Source organism: Apodemus sylvaticus, chromosome 16, assembly GCF_947179515.1.
Source record: "Apodemus sylvaticus chromosome 16, mApoSyl1.1, whole genome shotgun sequence".
Lineage (NCBI taxonomy): Eukaryota > Metazoa > Chordata > Mammalia > Rodentia > Muridae > Apodemus > Apodemus sylvaticus.
In genome coordinates, this window is record NC_067487.1 from 53,818,652 (window position 1) to 53,841,490 (window position 22,839).

At 38.4% G+C, this 22,839-nt stretch overlaps 1 protein-coding gene across 3 annotated transcripts in view; it reads left to right on the forward strand.

Moving 5' to 3' along the window:
• The window catches only part of Ipo11 (importin 11), a 152,190-nt gene that overhangs the window by 48,907 nt on the left and 80,444 nt on the right, over positions 1 to 22,839 (forward strand). For all 3 annotated transcript variants that reach the window (XM_052159462.1, XM_052159463.1, XM_052159464.1), the window contains 7 exons: positions 1,060 to 1,107; positions 1,838 to 1,943; positions 5,429 to 5,555; positions 8,511 to 8,544; positions 9,169 to 9,209; positions 9,757 to 9,873; positions 20,034 to 20,147. In XM_052159462.1, the coding sequence (XP_052015422.1) occupies positions 1,060 to 1,107; positions 1,838 to 1,943; positions 5,429 to 5,555; positions 8,511 to 8,544; positions 9,169 to 9,209; positions 9,757 to 9,873; positions 20,034 to 20,147 (587 nt within the window). The remainder of the gene's footprint in view (positions 1 to 1,059; positions 1,108 to 1,837; positions 1,944 to 5,428; positions 5,556 to 8,510; positions 8,545 to 9,168; positions 9,210 to 9,756; positions 9,874 to 20,033; positions 20,148 to 22,839) is intronic.

Below are 22,839 nucleotides of genomic sequence, written 5' to 3' on the forward strand. Positions count from 1 at the left end.
TTTAGAAAGAGGGAAGCTCAGTTGAGAGAATATGCTCAGCAGACTGACCTGTAGGCAAGCCTGTGGTACATTTTCTTGATCGGTGATTGCTGTGGGAGGGCTCAGCTCCCTGAGCATTGCCACTCTGCTGTAGGGAAGCAGACAAGAGTGGGCAGCACTCCTCCGTGGTTTTGCTTCAGGTTCTGCCTACAGGCTCTGCTTGGAGTTCCCAGACTGACTTCCTTTTGGTCACAGTGTGTTATTATAGCAGAAGAAGCCCTAACTAAGACAACAGACGGTTTAGGTTACATTCCCATTGATCGCTATCTGCTGTTAAGTTTTTCAATGGCTTCCTAATTGAGTTTTCTTTCTGGTTCTGGATCAGTTTGCTTATTTTAGGTTATACTCTAGCTTATTGGTACTTTAAGCTTAACAGTTCATATTTACGAGTGACCAAATACCTTGTAAAACATACTAGGTTTTTCTCTTTAGAAGATAAATTGAGTTTTCCAACTGTGGTGCCCTCTTTTGTTTGAGATAGCTCAAACAAAAACAAAAGCAAGCATTTGAGGTGATGGGTGTATTAACTAGCTTGATTTAATCACATTGTTTGCATGTTTAATCTCTTTATAACTCATAAACTTATATAAATTATATATTTAAAGTACAGGGTAACAACACTGCCTTAAAAAGTTGTTTTGCCCCAAAAGACAAGCACTACATGATCTTATACATATAAAATAAGAAAATGTTGATTTGAGAAGTTGAGAGGAGAGTGGCAGCTTCAGAGGCTAGGGAGAAGGAAGGCTGCGTGCTGGGGGAGGGGGGAGTGTGGTAAGTGGGGAAGTGCTTGCATGCTACTGTACAATAAGGTAATTATTGAATAGTTCTGAAATTTATATTTCAGAAACTGAGGTTTTGAATGTTATGTTTAACTTGCTTTAAATATTACACAGTGTATGAATGTATCAAACTTACATGTTCATGTATAAGTTTTACCAGTTAAAATTAACTTAGTTTTTTCCGGATACTTTTTTGTCTGTCTGTCTGTCTGTCTGTCTGTCTGTCTGTCTTTTTTAGGTCCAACCAATGTAGAAGATATGAATGCACTGTTAATCAAAGATGCTGGTATGTTGAACTTAAGTGATTTAGAAATGTGTATTTACCCAATAGATAGAGGCTTTGTTTTGTGGTAGATTTTGTACTGTGAGAATTGGGATGTAAAAGTAGCTAAAATAAAGAATTGTCAGTTGAAGGAGGTAAACCATGCATGCAGCTAATTCGACCAGTCTATGGACTGGTTCACGCTAAAGCAGGTGTTAGAAGGGAGTTATGGATAGGGAAGTGTTCTTAAAGAACTATGACATCAGAATGCAAGGATGAGTAGGAATCAGCTGTGCAAGGTGCGGGTGTCCCTGAGGAGGGCCCCAGAGGACTGCAGCATTCAGAGTGACGTCAGGCAAGATGAGCAAGTACAGTACGGTTGAAAACTGGACTGCTGTGGTTTCACTGCACAGTGACAAGCACCTACGGTATTGTTGTGCAAGATGAACGAGAGAAAAATACACTGGGGCCGGATCATAAAGCATGGCTTCCATTTAGATCTGATAACTATTTTATAATATTTGAAATTTGACTCATATTAGATTGGATTTAGTGTACTGTTTAAAAATACTAAAGAGTGCTTGGGACAAACTGGGAATAAAATAATTTAATCAATGTCTCTAAATGTATTTAGTAACTTACGTATTATTAGTATTGTCTGTTTTCCTGAATTTATTTCATGTTTTAAAGTACCTTCAGATTTTTATATAAAAGCAGTTTTCGAAAGTTTAATTTTGTTCTTTTTACTTCTCAGTGTATAATGCTGTGGGATTAGCTGCTTTTGAACTGTTTGACAGTGTTGATTTTGATCAGTGGTTTAAAACCCAACTTCTTCCAGAATTACAAGTTTCTCATAATAGGCAAGTAAAAATTTTGTGTATATTATACACCCACTTTACTTTCTTAATTTTGAAATTAAAAACCCAACAACTTAATATGATTTTGGTTATGTTTAGATTGGCAGAGAATATAACTTACAAATATGATAACTGAAATATAAGCAAAAGAATTCTTTTTTATGCTACTTTACCTTAAGTGTAATTCCTGAAAGAGGTATTTGATGTGATATGAAATAGCTTGTAGGTGACAAGAAGCAGAGCTTTATGTAGGTAACGGTAGAGTTGTCCAAGTCCCTGGAAGAAGCTGTGCACTACATAAGGCAGCTGCTAGCAACCAGCTCCAATGTCCCAAGAGCCAAGCCACAGTGACCGCTATGACAAGTGGTTGTTCCGGGACAGCCACACAGTCTCAGTCTGTGAGCTAACACAGAGGAGGAGATAGAGATGTCTGGCCCCCTTCAGTGTGTAAACATTCCCACAGAGGTGCCCAGTTCATGATTACCAGAGCCATGTGGCACGTAGAAGCACTTTTGCCCAATTCTTGTGCTTGGGATTGTGTTTTTTAATCAATAGTGGTTCAAAGACCTTTCATGGCTTTTATAAGTAATTTCTTATTTCAAAATTAGAGACTAGAGAGTTGGAGAGGCTTTTGGTAAGCACACTTGCTGCATGCGTGTGTGCATGAGAGAGAGAGAGAGAGAGAGAGAGAGAGAGAGAGAGAGAGAGAGAGAGAGAGAGAGAGAGAGAGGATGAAGCTGAGCAACTTCTGTGTATCTAATGTAGTCAATATAGTCTGTAGCTGTAGATTAGTAAATATTTGTTGACTACATTATTGAATAAATAGAGGATTGTCTGTATATATATAGATTATTTTATACATATTTAGAGTCATTGAACTATAGATATAGATCCTAGCACTCAAGAAGCCAAGACAGGAAGACCTGGAGTTTGAGGTTAGCTTGCATTACATAGAAGTTGAGGTCACCCAGAGCAGCACAATGAAACTAGATCTCAGTCCTCTCCCTCGAAACACATACCAGCAAAGTTAAAAACCTGGAGCTCCTTCAAAACGTTTGGACCAGTTAAGTACTAACTTATGGCTTCTCTATTCACTCATTGATTCGATTACCAAATGTTTTTAACCCTTAGAGTTTCCATGCCCTCTGGAGGCCCATACCTATACATATTTTCATGTGTATGAAATAGCCTCTGACAGTGCTCACAGGAAGCTAGGAGAGCCTTTAAAGGGGGTAAAAACATACTCACTGGAGAGACAGCTGTGGCCATGTGAGGATTCCTCCCTGCCTGTGCAGCGCCTCCTTCTTAGGCCCTGCTTAGTGTTGTTAAGGAACTGAGTTTCAAGTCATTTACATTTAGAGCCTGAGCTATGTAAAATGTGCTGAGTACATGTTGAAGTGATAATATTGTACGTTAGGATAAATCAAAATATTAAAACATTAATATCTTTTAAAAATGAAGACATTAATTTTTTAAGTGAAATATTTGGCTTGCTTCATGTTTTCTGTTAGATTGCTGTTCTAGAAATTTGTTTCTCAAAGTTTAATGTACACTTGTTTGACTCACATGGTAGGTTGTCCTGTTAAATGCAAGTCTTGGTCTAGTAAGGGTCTCACAGTAAGCCCCTTCGCAGGCTGTACTGCTTCTGCCACTTTAGGGGCTGTCCTTCGAGGCCTGGGTACTGTAAGCCTGAGTTGGCTGGGTATGACCAACTGTCACCTTGGAATTCCTGAGTTTTGTTTTCTTTAGAGTAGAACTGAACATGGAAATCTCTGCAGGTTTTGTTCTAAAAGCTAATAGCTTACTTTACACGATGCATGTGTTGTTATTTTTGCTTCTATGATTGTTCAGACAACTCCTTTTTTTTTTAAGTTCGATATATTCTTTATTTACATTTCGTTTTTTTAAAAATAATTATTTATTTATTTTACTTTATATGAGTACACTGTCGCTGTCTTCAGACACACCAGAAGAGGGCATCAGATCCCATTGTGGATGGTTGTGAGCCACCATGTGGTTGCTGGGAATTGAACTCAGGACCTTCCGGAGAGCAGTCAGTGCTCTTAACCGCTGAGCCATCTCTCCAGCCCCCTTTATTTACATTTCAGATGATTTCCCCTTTCCTTGATCCCCACTCCCCGCAAGTCCTATAAGCCCTCTTCCCTCCCCCTATTCCCCCATCCACCCCTTCCCACTTCCCTGTCCTGGTATTCCCCTACACTGCTGCACTTAGCCTTTCCAGAACCAGGGGCCACTCCTTCCTTCTTCTTGGACATTATTTGATATGTGGATTGTGTCTTGGGTATTCTAAGCTTCTAGGCTAATATCCGCTTATCAGTGAGTGCATACCATGAGTGTTCTTTTGAGACTGGGTTACCAGTCTGTTCAGACAACTCCTATCCCTTGAAATGGCATTTCTCCACTTGACATTTAAGTGGTATTCTCCAAAAGGCTCTCTCATATATAGTCTATTATATTTTAATTGTTTTGCTGAACTGTGTACTTTGAGGCCAAAGAATATTTATATATATATTTTTAAAATCTTAGTATTTTTTGTTTGCTTCATTGTCTTTTAAGATTGTGACTTTCTAAAATAACTGTATACTCATCAGGTTATTCCATTTATATACAGAAATAAGTTTCATTTTGACACTAAAAGTTTATGTCAAAAAGTTATTTTTTACTTGAATTCTAAGACAAAACTGTTTTGAATTTGAATTTGATTTTTCTTTTTGCCTGAGGAAAGTCTTGGTTACCTTTATTTTAGAAAAAAAAATATCAAGAGGAAATAAATTATGTATTTGTTATTGCTAATGCTTTTCAGTTTTAATGATGTAAGTCACCATATTTGTTGTGAGTCAAGTTTGGTAATTCATAACTCTTCAAATCCATTTAGCTAGAATCAGCAAGCTTATGCTAATATTATTTAGGTAAACATAAAGATATTTTTACAGAAAATAGTATTTATGAGATTACCAGATGAATATAGAAACACTGAATTTAGGAGGTTATTATTATTTTGGTACCGAGACCTGCTGGCTGCAGGATTTATGGTGTTAGCACTGTTTGGGTTGCTTGAGGAAGAGAAGTCTGTATTCATGTCTGTGCTGTGCACTGCTCTTGTGTGGGATGCTGAGGCTCTTCCTCATGGGGAGACAAGTGCTTTACCACACATCTTTACCCCAGCCCTCACTTTGACATGGGGTGTCTGTGTCCTTATCACTCGGGCAGCCCTTATCCTCACTGCTTTAGTTTTCTAGGTGCTAGGATTACTGACTGCCACTGTAGATAGTAATGCAGAAGAATCAGAACACCACATGTGTACCTGAGGACTTTCATTTACTTAGATCAGGACTATTGTTTCTTTTGTGTTGATGTTTAGAAGTTGATTTTTAATTTAGATTTAAGTGGAAATTATTCTAAGTGAAGTAGACCTCTTACAGTACTGAACATGTTAACTCAGTTGTCTTTTTTCCCCCTCCATTCAGGTATAAGCCATTGCGACGCAGGGTGATTTGGCTCATCGGTCAGTGGATTTCTGTGAAATTCAAGTCTGACTTGAGACCCATGCTGTATGAAGCAATCTGTAACTTGCTTCAAGATCAGGATTTAGTGGTATGTGACCCTGCTCAATTAGCATCTGTACGCCTCAGAACCTTCTCTAAAATGCTCAGAATTCTTTCGTTTTTGAAAATGGCTCTAGAGAATATGCTAGTTACAATCACAGGTGTAGAAAAGTATAACACCTAGTAAGGGAATGTGTTCTTAGCCAGGAAATAAAGGTTTTAGATACGATTTTAAAGACTCAAAGGAAGAATTTAGTCATCTTTCTTGGTTGGGGAACTAAAAGTATGCTGACTGGTGTCTGCTTGGCTGATAAAGTCAGAATAAGACGATGTTCTTATGTATGCCTAGGTAGCATGCTGTGTGCAATGAAACCGGAGTCCCAGTGTCTGAAGCGTGTGTGAGGTTCAGATCATTTGGGAGTTTGGAAACTGCTCTGCCTGAGGTTAGAGCAGAGGTGTGAAGCTTGAACCACTCCCCCCCCCCTTCTCGTTTGTCAGGAGCCTTCACAGGAGAAGATAACGAGTAGGCGGTCTTCCTGAGATGAGTCCAGCTCCAGTAGGCACGGCCCAGGGGAAATCCAGTCACTAGATATTAGCTCACCCTTTTGAGCAGATCTCTGCAGACCTGTTGTCTTAGTCAGAGTTACTATTCCTGCACAAACATCATGACCAAGAAGCAAGCTGGGAGGAAAGGGTTTATTGAGCTTACACTTCCACACTGCTGTTCATCACTAAAGGAAGTCAGGACTGGAACTCACTCGGGTCAGGAAGCAGGAGCTGATGCAGAAGCCATGGAGGGATGTTCCTTACTGGCTTGCTTCCCCTAGCTTACTCAGCTTGCTCTCTTATAGAACCCAGGACCACCAGCCCAGGGATGGCACCACCCACAAGGAACCATCCCCACCTTGATTACTAACTGAGAAAATGCCCCAGAGCTGGATCTCATGGAGGAATTTTCTCAACTGAAGCTCCTTTCTCTGTAATAACTCCAACCTGTGTCAAGTTGACACGCAAAACCAGCCAGTACACCTGTGAAGAAGTACTTTGTAGTAGTATGCTATATAGACAAATAGATAATAATTCTATAGAATTCCTGATTAGATTCAAATAATTTTAGGAACAAAATTTTAGAGATAGTCTTAGTTGCTAGAAAGATGTAATAAAGTTAGAGCCAAGAATAGAATGTTCCCACTCCTCAGAATAGTAAGTAAAGCTTGCATAATAAGAATTACAATGCAGTTTCATAATTACACCTTTTTAATCAAGAGAAATGGACTTGGGACAAATTTGTGTTAAAGGAAAAACATTCAGTTCCAAGGATAAAGTCACAGATGTACACTATGATAAGGCAAGTCCATGTATAACTGTTACTTTGAACTTTTAATGAGCATATTGTAATGAAACACTGATTTGAACTTAATATCCATATCCTTCTGTAACTCCCATTTTATGTAATAATAGTTTATATCTGAGGTAATGTTCTTTCTTTTTTTTTTTTTTTGTTTTTGTTTTGTTTTGTTTTGTTTTTTGGATTTGGTTTTTTTTGAGACAGGGTTTCTCTGTGTAGCCCTGGCTATCCAGGAACTCACTCTGTAGACCAGCTGGCCTCGAACTCAGAGATCTGCCTGCCTCTGCCTCCCAAGTTCTGGGATTACAGGCGTGCGCCACCACTGCCCAGCTCTGAGGTAATTTTCTAAATAACTGTTTTTCTAAGAAGGTATAAAAAGTCCAGAAAAAAAGAAATAAAGTTGTTGGTTGAATGGTTTGGCTTGGGGAGCTTTACCCCATCCATCCATCCATCCATCCATCCATCCATCCATCCATCCATCCTTCCTTCCTTCCTTCCTTCCTTCCTTCCTTCCTTCCTTCCTTCCATTCATCTGTTTGTCCATCTATCCAAATGTGTATGTCCGTTTGTATGTTTGTGTGTAGGGTATATGTGTATGTGTTAAGTATGCATGAATACTTGTGGAGTTGATTGTGATAGATGGTCGGGCCCGGCCAGAGTGTTGGTGTATGAATGATAGAATGTATATGTGTCTGTGTGTATTTGCCTGTACAAAGCATCTTAATTGTTTTTCTTTCCCTCTTCTTTGGTTCACAAAGAGTTAACCAGCTAAATCAGAGAGGCTTCTGGCTGATTGACCAGAGTAAGGAGCCCTAGCAGTAAATCCTTTAACATAATTCCCTGTTGCTAAACAGAATGTGCTATTCGCCAGATATTAGTGCTAATTAAAGTCCACATAACAAAGAGTTAATGAAGAGTTAAGTTTTTAGCATTTAATGAAGCACAGAACGGTAAGAAAGGGTTAAGTTTCCCTAGTGTTATGTAAGCATAATGAGTTCAATAGAGCACAGAGATTTATAATGTTTAATAAAGCACAGAGTTAAAGAGAGATGAAGCCAGCATTTTTTAACCATAGAATAAGCAGGGAACTTGTTAGAATCTTTGAGATGTTATCAGCAAGCATATAGTCTAGTTCGAGAGCTAGAAGGCCAGAGACCACAGGTCTTTAAAACTAGTCTGGACACCATTCTTTAAAGCCATGTCTGATGCTGTGTCCCACTTGAAGCCATTCCAGGCCCGGCAGGCTCCCGGGTTCCCCTCACCCCCAGCTCAGCAGCATCTATGTTTTCCTGCATCTGTATTTTCTTGTTTCCCTGTGTCTCCTGCATGCTACTTTCTTTCAGTCCCATGCATTCCACTTACCTAGTGGCAAATTAGTTTTCTTCCTGGAATATTTATTGCTGTAAAGGGCTCTTAAGGAATTATGGAAAGGTTAGACAGGTCAGGGATAATGATACTTGTTCTTTTTGTAACTTGTTGCAAACTACGGGTAACATCCTTTCACATGGCATATGCCTTATGACTTACTATTAACAAAAACAGGAAAGAAAATGGTTTGGAATAATTTTGCCATCATTAAGTATTAATGATGTTTAGTAGTTCTAAGAATGATTAAAAACTCATATTGTACTTTGAATTGTTTTTTTTTTTTTGTAGGTCCGAATTGAAACAGCAACAACTCTGAAGTTAAATATCCTTCATTTTTTTTCTATTTGCAAGTTTTTTTGCATTTTTTAAAAATTTAATTTGTTGTTTTATTTATTTTGTTATGGGTGTTTTGCCTACAAGTTTATGCTACATATGCACCTGATTATTTGAGGGGTCCTTGGAAATTATTTCAGATCCTTGGAAATGGAGTCATTTATGTATGGTTGTGAGCCGCCCCGCAGGTGCTGGGAAGCAAAGCCACTTGCTCTTCTAGCCCATCTCTCTAGCCTACTGTGGCTAATTAAAGCTAGGAATAACACCCCAAACACTTCTTACCGGCTTCATCACAGAGACGTTAAACTTCTTTCATATTGTTTTGAATCTGAGTATCACATAGCCCAGACTGGCCTGGAACTCTCCACACTTGACACTGGCTTTCAACCTATGGTCCTCCCGCCTCTGCCTCCTAGGGTTTGGATCATAGGTCTGCACTGCTGCACTGAGCCTTACGTTCAACATCCTAAAATTGGGAATTTTGTGAAATTAATTTTTAGGATAGTTAAACGTATTTTTACAAAAACATATATTTATTTCAACATTTTATTGTAGATATATTTTTATCTTGATAAATTTCATGGATTTACAACATTCCTTAACTGCTTTTTACCTGTTGATGATTTTGAATTTAGGACAGATCAGTTTTTACCGGTAAGAATACTGGTTTCCAAGTTTTGTAACAATTTCTACTTATGTCTTTAGAGTACATATATTGGTTTATAACTGTAATTTATATGTATTTTTAACTTTAAATATACATTATTTACTTTGTGGATATGTATGTGTGATCATGCTTCTGGCATATTTGTGGAGGTCAGAGGTTGGGTTTCTTATATTAGAATGACAGAATTTTGTATTTACATGCAACATCTGATAAAGACTGCATTAGTTAAGTACAACAATTAATTTTCTTATTGCTTTAATTCATAATCTCCTCACATTATCTGCAACAGGTTTTTAATGAAGTGTAGTTTCAGGACATAGTCAATAGCTAAGTCTTTTAAACATTCAGCTTGTGGAATGTATGCATTTAGCAATAATAAAGAAAATGGTATCTTATATGCTGGCAGCTTATTTTGAGTATTGCTTAGGTTTTGTGTTTTTGTCTTATTGCTCTGACCTGATTTGAGTTTATACATATATACACATAGACACATAGAAGTCTACATTTTGTAACCTCTGTTCTTTCTTCTTGCAGTATCTGGAAACCATGTTCACACTGCTTTTTCAGTTACTGCAGCAAGTTACAGAATGTGATACAAAGATGCATGTTTTGCATGTCCTTTCCTGTGTGATTGAAAGAGTCAATGTACAGGTAATTTCGTGAAACATAAAAATAAGTGTCAGATAAGATTATGCATATTTAATGTCTTTGCTTTATATTGTGGAAAATATAAAGTATTCTTAAAATGCTTTTAACATATATGTTATTTCATTTATGTGTTTTTCAGAATTGACATTTACTGTTGCTACTTTGTTTCCAACTCAATTTCCTGGTAAAAGAAACCTCAACTCAAATCAGTTAACAAAACAAACTACAAGCCTAGATTGGGCAGATCGCCCACTACACTACCCTATTTCCATCTATATTATCTCATATAACTTGCAGGTTCTCCAGGCCACAAGCTTCCCTCCCCCTCTGCTGCCTCTCTGTTGATCTCCCATCACTCCTCTCTCTCCTCTTTTTCCCCTGTGGCTCCTCCCCTAGACTCCCAGCTCCTCCCACTTCCTCCTGCCCAATCGTTGACTCAAGCCTTTATTTGAAAAGTTAAGGTTCCCAAGGTAACTCTTCATCTGCAGCCCCTCTTGAGAAGTGGAATTAGCATTAAAATACAATCCCAGGGCTATCCACAACAATTTACATTGAATTTATTAAAAGTGAGAAGCCAGTTGTGTTGGTGCATGCTTGTAGCCTAGCAATTGGGAAGCTTATGCAGGAGGATGATTGAAAGTTCAAGTGATAGTAAGACCTCATCTCCAAATACCGAAAGTAAAAGACTTAAGAATATTTAAATATTAAATATTAAAATTATATATATATATATGTATGTATATATATATATATAATTATATTTATGGTGTGGAGTTTTTTAGAAAGTAAAATCTTAAACTTTAGAGTGTTTAGTATCTAAGCAAGATGCAGCTTAGCAAATTTAAGTTTTCTTAGGAATTTGTTATTTTTATGTATGTATGTCCATAGACTCCTTTAAAGGTTGATTTTGTGTGTGTATGTGTTGCATATGCATGCAGGTAGGTGAGAAGACAGCTGGGGAGTCGGTTTTCTTGTATATAGAGAGGCAAGGTTTCTGAGTGCTTCTGCTCTGCCCATGTGAGCTCAGAGCTGATTCTCACTTCAGCCTCCCGGTCTGCTGAAGGAGTGCTGGCATTGCAGGTGTTCTCCATGACACCCGGCTTCCTCCCTGGATTCCTGGACCAGGCTCAGTTCAGTCTTGCTCCACAAGTGCTTTTGCCAAGGAGCCATATTTTTGGCCCTAATTTTTTAAAAGATTTTATTTATTTTATATATGTGAGTACACTATCGCTGTCTTTAGACACACCAGAAGAGAGCGTCGGATCCCATTACGGATGGTTGTGAGCCACCATGTGGCTGGGAATTGAACTTAGGACCTCTGATAGAGCAGTCAGTGCTCTTACCACTGAGGCAACTCTCCAGCTCCCCATCCTTATTTTTACTTGAAACCAAACCTAACATTACATACAACATACACACACATACACACACACACACACAGTATTTTTGCTGGCATTATATACATGATTGCGTATAATACTGATTTATAAAGTTCTTAAAAGTTAAATTATTTAGCTTTCCCTGTCTCCCCACCCTGATCTCCATGAAAATAAGTCATCCACGAAACAATGGTATAATTATCCTCAGGCTTTTTTATATCCTGATTCACTGTATATATTTGCAGTAAATATTTTATTAATCATGAAACAGTTGAGAGTCCAACAGCATTTACTTTGTTGAGGAACTGGAGAAGGGAGTGAAGGAGGAAAAATGCTGAATCTTTTGATATTTAACACTAATTTATTTTCATGACATTCCTGGGGGTGAGAGATTGTCAGATGCTGCTGTCTTTTACAGTCCTAAAATAAAAATAAAAATAAAAATATTTTTTAAATGTAGCTTATAAACTACCACTAAAGACAAACAAAATATTGTTATATATACTGTGTATACAGTGTACACAATGAATATATACAGCACAAACCAGTTGGGAAAGAAAAGAATCTCTTGGCCAATCCTATATGCAAAGCTAGCTGGTTAGTTTTCAGGCGAACTTCTATAGCAGTTTTATAATTCAGTAATACACCCATCTCTTTCATTTCTCTTTTTTAAAATATTTTTTATACAATATATTTTTTATTTACATTTCAAATGATTTCCCCTTTTCTGGTCCCCCACTTCCCAAAAGTCCCATCAGCCCTCTTCCTTCCCCCTATTCTGCCATCCACCCCTTCCCACTTCCCTGTTCTGGTTTTGCCCTATACTGCTACACTGAGTCTAGAACCAGACCACTCCTCCATTCTTCTTGTACATCATTTGATGTGTGGATTATGTTTTGGGTATTCCAATTTTCTAGGCTAATATCCACTTATTAGTGAGTGCATACCATGATTAATCTTTTGAGACTGGGTTACCTCACATAGTATGATGTTCTCCAGCTCCATCCATTTGTCTAAGAATTTCATGAATTTATTGTTTCTAATGGTTGAATAGTAGTCCATTGTGTATATATACCACATTTTTTGCATCCATTCTTCCATTGAGGGATACCTGGGTTCTTTCCAGCTTCTGGCTATTATAAATAGGGCTGCTATGAACATGGTGGAGGACATATCCTTATTACCTGCTAGGGAATCCTCTGGGTATATGCTCAGGAGTGGTATAGCAGGATCCTCCAGAAGTGACGTGCCCAGTTTTCTGAGGAACCTCCAGACTGATTTCCAGAGTAGTTGTACCAATTTGCAACCCCACCAGCAGTGGAGGAGTGTTCCTCTTTCTCCACATCCTCACCAACACCTGCTGTCTCCTGAGTTTTTAATCTTAGCCATTCTGACTGGTGTAATCAGTCAGAATGAAATCTCAGGGTTATTTTGATTTGCATTTCCCTAATGACTAATGAAGTTGAGCATTTTTTAAGATGCTTCTTCACCATCCGAAGTTCTTCAGGTGAAAATTCTTTAACTCTGTACTCCATTTTTCAATGGGGTTATTTGGTTTTCTGGAGTCTAACTTCTTGAGTTCTTTATATATATTGGATAATAGCCCTCTATCTGATATAGGGTTGGTGAAGATCTTTCCTCAATTTGTTGGTTGGTGATTTGTCCTTTTGATGGTATCCTTTGTCTTACAGAAACTTTGTAATTTTATGAGGTTCCATTTGTCTATTCTTGATTTTAGAGCATACGCTATTGGTGTTCTGTTCAGGAACTTTCCCCCTGTACCGATGTCCTCAAGGGTCTTCCCCAGTTTCTTTTCTATTAGCTTCAAAGTGTCTGACTTTATGTGGAGGTCCTTGATCCATTTGGAGTTGAGTTTAGTACAAGGAGATAAGGATGGATCAATTCGCATTCTTCTGCCTGCTGACCTCCAATTGAACCAGCACCATTTGTTGAAAAGGCTATATTTTTTCCACTGGATTTTTTCACCTCCTTTGTCCAGGATCAAGTGGCCATAGGTGTGTGGGTTCATTTCTGGATCTTCAATCCTGTTCCATTGATCTGCCTGCCTGTCATTGTACCAATACCATGCAGTTTTTAACACTATTGCTCTGTAGTATTGCTTGAGGTCAGGGATACTGATCCCCCAGAATTTCTTTTGTTGCTGAGAATAGTTTTAGCTATACTGGGTTTTTTGTTATTCCAGATGAATTTGAGAATTGCTCTTTCTAACTCTGTGAAGAATTGAGTTGGGATTTTGATGGGTATTGCATTGAATCTGTATATTGCTTTTGGCAAAATGGCCATTTTAACTATATTGATCCTGCCGATCCATGAGCATGGGAGGTTTTCCCATTTTTTGAGGTCTTCTTCCATTTCCTTCTTCAGAGTCTTGAAGTTCTTGTCATACAGATCTTTCACATGTTTGGTAAGAGTCACCCCAAGGTACTTTATACTGTTTGTGGCTATTGTGAAGGGGGTCATTTCCCTAATTTCTTTCTTAGCCTGCTTATCCTTTGAGTATAAGAAGGCCACTGATTTGCTTGAGTTGATTTTATAACCTGCTACTTTGCTGAAGTTGTTTATTAGCTGTAGGAGTTCTCTAGGGTCCTGTTTCCTTATCCAGTCTGTTAGTCTATGTCTTTCTGTTGGGGAATTGAGTCCGTTGATGTTAAGAGATATTAAGGAATAGTGATTATTACTTCTTGTCATTTTTTGATGTATTTTTATATTTGAATGGTTATCTTCTTTTGGGTTTGATGAAAGGTTACTATCTTTTTCCAGGGTGTAGTTTCCCTCCTTGTGTTGGAGATTTCCTCCTATTATTTTTTGTAGAGCTGGGTTTGTGGAAAGATATGGTGTAAATTTAGTTTTGTCATGGAATATCTTGCTTTCTCCATCTATGGTGATTGAGAGTTTTGCTGGGTATAGTAGTCTTGGCTGACATTTGTGTTCTCTTAGAGTCTGTACGAGATCCGCCCAGGATCTTCTAGCTTTCATGTTCTCTGGTGAGAATTCTGGTGTGATTCTGATAGGTCTTCATTTATATGTTACTTGACCTTTTTCTCTTACTGCCTTTAATATTCTTTCTTTGTTTAGTATATTTGGGGTTTTGATTATTATGTGACGGGAAGTATTTCTGCTCAGGTCCAGTCTGTTTGTAGTTCTGTAGGCTTCTTGTATATTCATGGACATCTCTCTCTTTAGGTTAGGGAAGTTTTCTTCCATAATTTTCTTGAAGATATTTGCTGGCCCTTTCAATTGTAAATCTTCACTCTCATCTATATCTATAATCCTTAGGTTTGGTCTTCTCATTGTGTCCTGGATTTCCTGGATGTTCTGGGTTATAAGCTTTTTGCATTTTGTATTTTCTTTGACTGTTGAGTCAGTGGTTTCCATGGTATCTTCGGCATCTGAGATTCATTCTTCCTTCTCTTTTATTCTGTTGTGCATCTGTGGCCTCTGATTTCTTCCCAAGGTTTTCTATCTCCACAGTTGTCTCCCTTTGTGATTTTTTAGTTGTTTCTACTTCTGTTTTTAGATCCAGGATGTTTTTGCTCAGTTCCTTCATTTGTTTGTTTGTGTTTTCCTTTAATTCTTTAAGAGATTTTTGTGTTTCCTCTTTCATGACTTCTGCCTGTTGACTCAAGTTCTCCTGCATTTCTTTAAGGGTTTTTTTTTTTTTTTTTTTTTTTTTTTTTTTGCATTTCTTCTTTATTGGCTTCTATCTCTTGAGCCTTATTGTCCTGAATTTCTTTAAGTGATTTTTGTGTTTCCATTATATGGGTTTCTAGCTTATTCATGTTCCCCTGTATTTTTCTCTCCCCTTTTCTTTTTTTGGTTTTTTGTTTTTTTGGATTTTTTTTTTCCGAGACAGGGTTTCTCTGTATAGCCCTGGCTGTCCTGGAACTCACTCTGTATACCATGTTGGCCTCGAACTCAGAAATCTGCCTGCCTCTGCCTCCCAGAGTGCTGGGATTACAGGCGTGCACCACCACCGCCCGGCTCCCCTGTATTTCTTCAAGAGATTCATTTATCTCCTTTTTGTGTTCCTCTAGCAACATCATGACCAGTGATTTTACATCCAATTCTTGTTTTTCTGGTGTGTTGGGGTGTCCAGGACTTGCTGTTGTTGGAGAGTTTGGTTCAGATGCTGCCATATTGCTTAGATTTCTTTTTCTAGCGTTCCTACATTTTCCTTTTGCCATCTTGTTATCTCTGGTGTTAGTTGGTCTTTTCTCTGGCTGGTGTTTGAGCTTCCTGTGAGGCTGTAAGGCTATTTTAGCAACAGTGGATGGCTGGATTTCCCCTTTCACAGATTGCTGATGTGCTGCCCTCCTATTGGGTGCCCTTGGAGCCCTAGTGTGCCTTGTTCCTGATTGTCTCTGTGAACCAGATGATGCCTGTTTGTTCCTTCAGGGAGTGCTGATGGTGTATGCTGTGGGGACGTTTTCTGGGTGCTGATCACTCTGCCGGGCAGATGATCCCCCAACCGGGTTGGTGCACACAAGGCTAGCCTAGCTGCTCAGGCCCTGAGTCCAGGCAAAAGCCTGACAGGCTTAGGCCCTAGCAATGTTTGCCTTGGGCTATGACTGCTAACTGGTTCTGTTAGGTAGCCAAGATGGCACTGCGCATGCCCTCTGCAAGTCCCGGGACAGTCTGCTGGGCTGACAACCTCCTGGCCAGGTTGGCACATAGATGGCCCACCGGACAAGTCAGGGCCTGGGTGCAGTCCAACGTTGGCCTTGGGCTATGACTGTTAGCTGGCTTTGCCTGCTAGAACTCTATGGGGTTCTGTAGCAAAAATGGTGGCATGCACTTTCCTGTTCCTGTAAGTACCGGGATAGACTGCCGGGCTGACAACCTCCTGGCCGGGTTGGCACACAGATGTTGGCACACCCCTAAACAGCTCAGAGCCTGGGTGCAGGCCAACGCCTGTGGGGTTTACACCCAACCCCCCATGTTGGCCTCGGGCTAAGTCTGCGTACCTCTGGCTGTTGGTTCTCTCTCCTCTCTGAGAGCCAAGATGGTGGAGAGCCTCTTGTAACTGACTGGTGGGAGGCAGAGTTCTGATGTGGCTTCTGTGCACTGTAACTCCGCCGCTTGCAGCCTGGCTGGCCAGAGATGGTCTGTGGTAGCAGGCGCAGGGCCTCCCAGGACCCTGTCGCTTTGGTTCCACTGATGGTGGCCCTTCCACTGGACGAGCTGCTGCTGCCCTATATATATATTTTTGAAAGCAGAAAAGTATTTCTGGGAGCAACAGTGTTTTGGAGTTCATGGACAGATCTACTCTTAGATCTACTTTTTCATGAATTCAGACAACTTGCAGTTGCTTATTAATTCCAGCTATTGATGAGAATAGTTATTAATATTGAGCAGTAGCTATGTACCTGCCTTGTACCAAGTGTGCTGCATGGATTTCTCATTTAATGCTTACACACATCTTTGGTGAGACTTGAAGTAAGTAACTGGTCAAAAGTTCATACTTTGTTGTATATTTTTGAGGCAGAGACTATCCCAGGTTGGCCTCAAACTTGCAGTGGGCAAAACATGCGTTTGAATACCTGATCTTCCTGCTTCTTCCTCCTAATTGTTGGGATAATGGGTGTGTGCCACCATGCCTAGATAGACATTCATCAGCTTGGGTGGTGATGCTAGCGTTCACGTTAAATGTGTGTGATTGCGTGGGAGGATTGAACCCCTGTCTGCTGAGCAGTCTTTGGCACTTTTCTGCTTTCTTAATGTAATATTTCTTAGCATTTTTTTTAATGGTTATTTTATTTTATGTATATGAGTACATCGTTGCAGTCTTCAGACACACCAGAAGAGGGCGTCAGATACTATTACAGATGGTTGTGAGCCACCATGTGGTTGCTGGGAATTGAATTCAGGACCTCTGGAAGAGCTGTCAGTGCTCTTAACCGCTGAGCCATTTCTCCAGCCCCACACTTTGGGTTTTTGTTACAAGAATTATGTTATTTAATTTGATGATGGTTTTGAATGTTTAGTTTGCTCGTGTATGTGATTAACTGAAGGTGATTTTAAAACCGCTAAAGTCCCGGATCTTGCTCTTCATGTTGTGTAAGGTCTTTAACCTTGTATCATGTGTAAACTGGGAATTATAATTTTGAACTTGGCAAGTTTACAGGATTTCATGATATGAAATTACTACAAATTTTCAATGTATTTTCGGGTATTATACATTTTTAGTAACTTATTTGTTAAAAAGTTGGTTATAGATGCAAGATTTGTCCATTTACTTGTATAAATCTGGCTAGTAAAACTTTCTTAAAGATTTTTTTCTTGTACACATTTATTTTACATGTGCCACCTCAAAACACCATTTCATTTTTACTTCACAGAGAGCTCCAGGTATCTCCTATACATTTTTAAAAAATAAATAATACTAAGATAACAATGGTTAAAAATATCAGTTCTTTAATTCTTTAACTTTTGTAACCTTTACATAAGTTTATTACTATGTTCTTGTCTATTTACCCTTCAAACTATTTTTCACTGGCTGAATTTTATTTTCTCTGATTATCATAGTTTAGTGAAGTTATTATCTTTATACCATAGGGTATAGTTACTTGAATTCTAATTCTTATCTTTTGAAAAAAATACTTTTTTCACATTTTGTTTTTATTGGTATGGATGTTTTGCATGTGTACATGTACATCATATACATGCCTGATACCTGAGGAGAACAGAAAAGCAGGTTGGATCTCCTGGGACTGGAGTTCCAGATGGTGTGTATGAGCCATCATGTAACTATATAACTCCTGGGAATGACACTCAGGTCCTCTGCAAGAGCAACCAGTGCTCTAAACTGCTGTGGCATCTCTAGACTCATAAAAAATATTTTAGAAAAGCACAATTAAATGATTTCATTTTTGAGGCTCTACAAATCTGTAGTTGAAATAAACATGCTATCAAGTCTTATGAAAAGCAGTCTTGGTACATCCACATTTCTTAAGAAAAAGAGGAAAATTGAAGGGCTTCTGTGGAACGTATACAAAATTTGATCTAAAAGATGAAATATCATTTAGGGCTTATAATAGTTTTTAAATTTCTTAAAGAAAGAACCCTTGTTGGGCTGGAGAGATGGCTCAGCGGTTAAGAGCATTGACTGCTTTTCCTGAGTTCAATTCCCAGCAATCACATGTTGGCTAGCAACCATCTGTAATGAGATCTGATGCCCTCTTCTGGGGTGTCTGAATACTTACATATAACAAATAAATAAATCTTTAATATATATACAAAAAAGAAAGGACCCTTGTTAAAGCATTTGTTATACTTATTTTTGGTTATTTAAGATTGTGTTAGTAATTTATTCACCTAAAAACAACATATAATCTCCACTGCAGCAGCAACATAAGCCCATGACATATTCAGTGAATGTGGGCATTCCTTTGTAATTTAAGAACAATCTCTCCAGAAGGTAAATGATGACATAGAACTCCTAGTTTTGTAGAATGATATTTGAATTCTATTTTTTATTGGATATTTTATTTATTTACATTTCAAGTGTTATCCCCTTTCCCAGTTTCCCCTCTGGAAATCACACCCTCCTCCTTGCTTCTATTAGGGTACTCCCCCACCCACTCACCCACTCCCACCTTTCTGCCCTGGCATTCCCCTACACTAGGGCATTGAGCCTTCACAGGACCAAGGGCCTTTCCTTCAGTGCTTCTTAGAAGGGGGAATAAAATACTCAAGGGAGGAAATATGGAGACAAAGTGTAGAACAGAGATTGAAGGAAAGACCATCCAGAGACTGCCCCACCTGGGGATTCACCCCCATATACAGTTACCAAATCCAGGCACTATTGTGGATGACAAGAAGTGCTTGCTCTCAGGAGTCTGATATAGCTGTCACCTGAGAGGCTGTGCCAGAGCCTTATAGGCGGATGCTTGCAGCCAACCATTGGACTAAGCACAGGGTCCCCAATGGAGGAGTTAGATAAAGGGGTTGCTGAAGGGGTTTGCAACTCTGTAGAAGAACAATATGAACCAACCATACCCCCTAGAGCTCCCAGGGACTAAGCTACTATTGCATATTTTATGCCCATGGTTTAACTTGAGGTGGATCTTTAAGTATATGCTATTGAATATTCATGTAGTATTGTATACCAAGATGACTTATCTTGAACTCAACACCAGTTGATTAATTTGTAAATGCCCATTTTCCTCTCTTGGTCTCTGGCAGTCACCATTTTACTGTCACTAATGTGACTATTTTAAATATATTTTGGAAGTGGAATCATTGTCTATGACTGACTTCATTTAGCAAATCTTTAAGGTTCGTTTAGATTGCTCAATATTATTGGTTTGTTTAGATTGCTGAATAATCTGCTGAATTATTGCAGATTTCTTCTTTTACTTTTAAGTGCTGAGTAATATGCTTAATCATTCTTCTGTATCCTGCAGGAAACCAAAGCATGTGGATGCCAGTTAGTTGTATAAAATGGCTTCATGTTCTCCCATGTACTCTAAGTCATATTGAGATGATGTAAACTGTTGCCACACTGCATTGTTAGTGATTTAATAGCTAGAGTGCTTCCCCCACACACTCTGGATATTTTCTGTCCAAGGTTGGTTGGACCCAAGGATTCATATACTACATACTATATATACTATATACTATGTAGACATATAAAATACTTCTTTAATTTAGTAAATTAATACTAAGTAATTCATTGCCTATGTTTATAGTGCTTGCCAGGTTTCTCATGGTGTATTGCCTTTCTTACTGAGCGTTCCTGTTGTTTCCCTTTTTGTCTCGTAGATCCGACCATATGTAGGATGTTTGGTACAGTATTTGCCTCTTCTTTGGAAGCAGAGTGAAGAACACAACATGTTGCGATGTGCTATTCTGACAACACTTATCCATCTTGTTCAGGTAAGTGAGTTCTCCAGTTTCTTAGGTTGTTTGTTTGTTTTTTAACTCAGTGTTTTCATGTGATTTAATACTCATGAAACTTTTCATGATACTTTTAGGCTTTTAAAATGTATAATCTGTATACTTTCAAGGGCATTTGAAAGGTATTTCTGAGGGTATTTGAAAATATTCTCTACTTAAAAAGGCATTTCTTTTGTTGTGTTTTTCAGTGGAGTTAGCCCTGTGACACGTGTGCCCACATGTAGTCTCTCTTGTATCTAGAGCGTTTCAGCATGAACTTGCTTTGCAGTTTACAGTTTTCCCAGCTTTAAAATAAAAACTTTCCCTTTCATAATCCAAGAAGTCATGAAATCAGGGGAACTGCTTTGAGGAAAGGAATGATTTTGACTCAAGATGTTTCTAATTGTTTAAAGTGTTGTGATGTCTATAGGTAGAGAGGATGTGAAAGTTCCTGGACAGAGATGGAGACTATGGCTCTTGCTTGAACTTTTTTTTTTGTCTTTTATTTATTTATTTATTTATTTATTTATTTATTTTTATTTGTTATTTTGGAGACAGGGTTTCACTCTGTAGCCCTGGCTGTCCTGCAATTCACTTTGTAGACCAGGCTGGCCTCGAACTCAGAAATCCACCTGTCTCTGCTTCCTAGAGTGCTGGGATTACAGGCGGCGCCACCACCGCCCGGCTGAACTTTTTTTAAAAGATTTATTTATTTATTATATATACAGTGTCCTGTCTGCAGGTATTCTGCAGGCCAGAAGAGGGCATCAGATCTCATTATAGATGATTATGAGCCACCATGTGGTTGCTGGGAATTGAACTCAGGACCTCTGCAAGAGTAGACAGGGCTCTTAACCTCTGAGCCATCTCTCCAGCCTTATTTGAACTATTAAATGTAAATTCTAGACATTTCTACTGAGGTATTCTTCTGCATTAAGAATTACAGCAATTTACAATCTAAAAGTCCCTAATATTAGTTTGAAAAAACCCCAAGATACTTTTATGTTTGGGCTGAACTTATTATTTTCATAAATGCTTATAGGTGAGTTTTATCATTATAAGTTTTCAGGAGAATTTTAAATAAAAGATTAATGATACAAATCTCTAATGCACTTTTGTACTTTTAAATTTTTTGGTAAGGTTTACATGACAGAAACTTTACCATCTAAACCAATTTAGGTATGCAATTCCGTAATAATAAATTCATTCATAATATACAGCCACCATAAATCCACTGCCATACATTTTTTTATCTGATAAAATTAGGCTACACTATTAAACAAAAAGTCTTCCCAAAACTATCTGCTAAAACACTGAAAAAGATGCAGTTTTAAAATTGTGTGTCTGTGAGAATGATTGTGTGTGTGTTGTGTGTGTGTGTGTTTGTGTGTTTGTGTGTTTGTGTTATAGAAACCATAAGAGCATGTTGGCTTTCCTGTAGCGACAGTGACAGGCAGTTGAAGCCCATCTGGTGTGGGTGCTGAGAAGCTAACTTAGAAGGAAACACTTTTAACTGCTGAGCCAGCTTTTTGGTCCTTACTAAAGCACTTTTGAAAAATAAGTATCTTCCTGGTTATCCTTTAATACCTAGGATTTTCCTGCAAATTTTTTTGTAGACAACAGTAATGACCTCAGGAAAGGGTGACTGGTCTATTAATATTGTAGGTAACAGAAGAGGAACCTTAGATCACTTGTACTATATGTCTGCAAACATGTGTTTTTATCTCCTCACTTTTTTATGAGGGAAAAAGGAATAAAATTCCCTAGTGTTTGTGCCTCTTATGGCATGTCAATCACAGCAATTTTCATAATCCAGAATAATCAGTAGAATGTTTGGTTGTTTTTCTTCTTCATGACAATTATCTTACCGGTATTGGCCAATAATGCAAAGTTCCAACCAAATAATAATGTGCCTTTTTTTAAAAATATGTATAGAATATTTAATATAGAAATTGAGATTGTAGCTTAAAATATACTTTGGAGTCATTTGAGAATATTAAGGTTTATTGTTAAGTCACCTCTCAGATAACATTACCACCTTTCTGCTAGTAACATGTAAAATGGACATTAGGGTAAGCTGTATATTTTTCCATTTGTATTTTATAAACCTAGAAATCTAGTATCTCGTCTTCAACTGTGGAGGTTGATACCTATAAAAATAAGCATTCTAGTCTCCAGAAGTTGGCTTCAGTAGAAGTAAACATTTATTCATAAGGTGACTGTTTAGTACTCGATACTGGGAAGAGGAAATTAGGACAAGTGTTCTGTGCAGATGGCAGTCTGGGGAAGAACGTAACAGTTGTATTAAGATCTTCGTAGTATGGGGTATATGGTAGCTCATCTGAGAGTAATGTCGGACACCAGCAAAGGTCTCTGTCCTGACAGAATGGATGTTCAAATAGTGTTGTTAAATACTCTTGAATAACAGTTCTTAATTACATGGTATATTAGGAATGAGAGTCGTAAAAATGTTTGAGACAAATGTACCTGCGTGTATAAAGCTCCAGTATTAGTTAAACTTGTCATTGTGGCAAAATACCTGACATAACAGCTTAAGGGCAAAAGGATTTGGGTTTAGTTACACTTGGAGAGATCCAGTGCATGTTCCTGGGCTCTGATTTGGCTCTGGGGATTGGAACATATGGAAGCAGGAGTGGGACAGAGCTTAGCACACAGTGAACAGGAAGCAAAA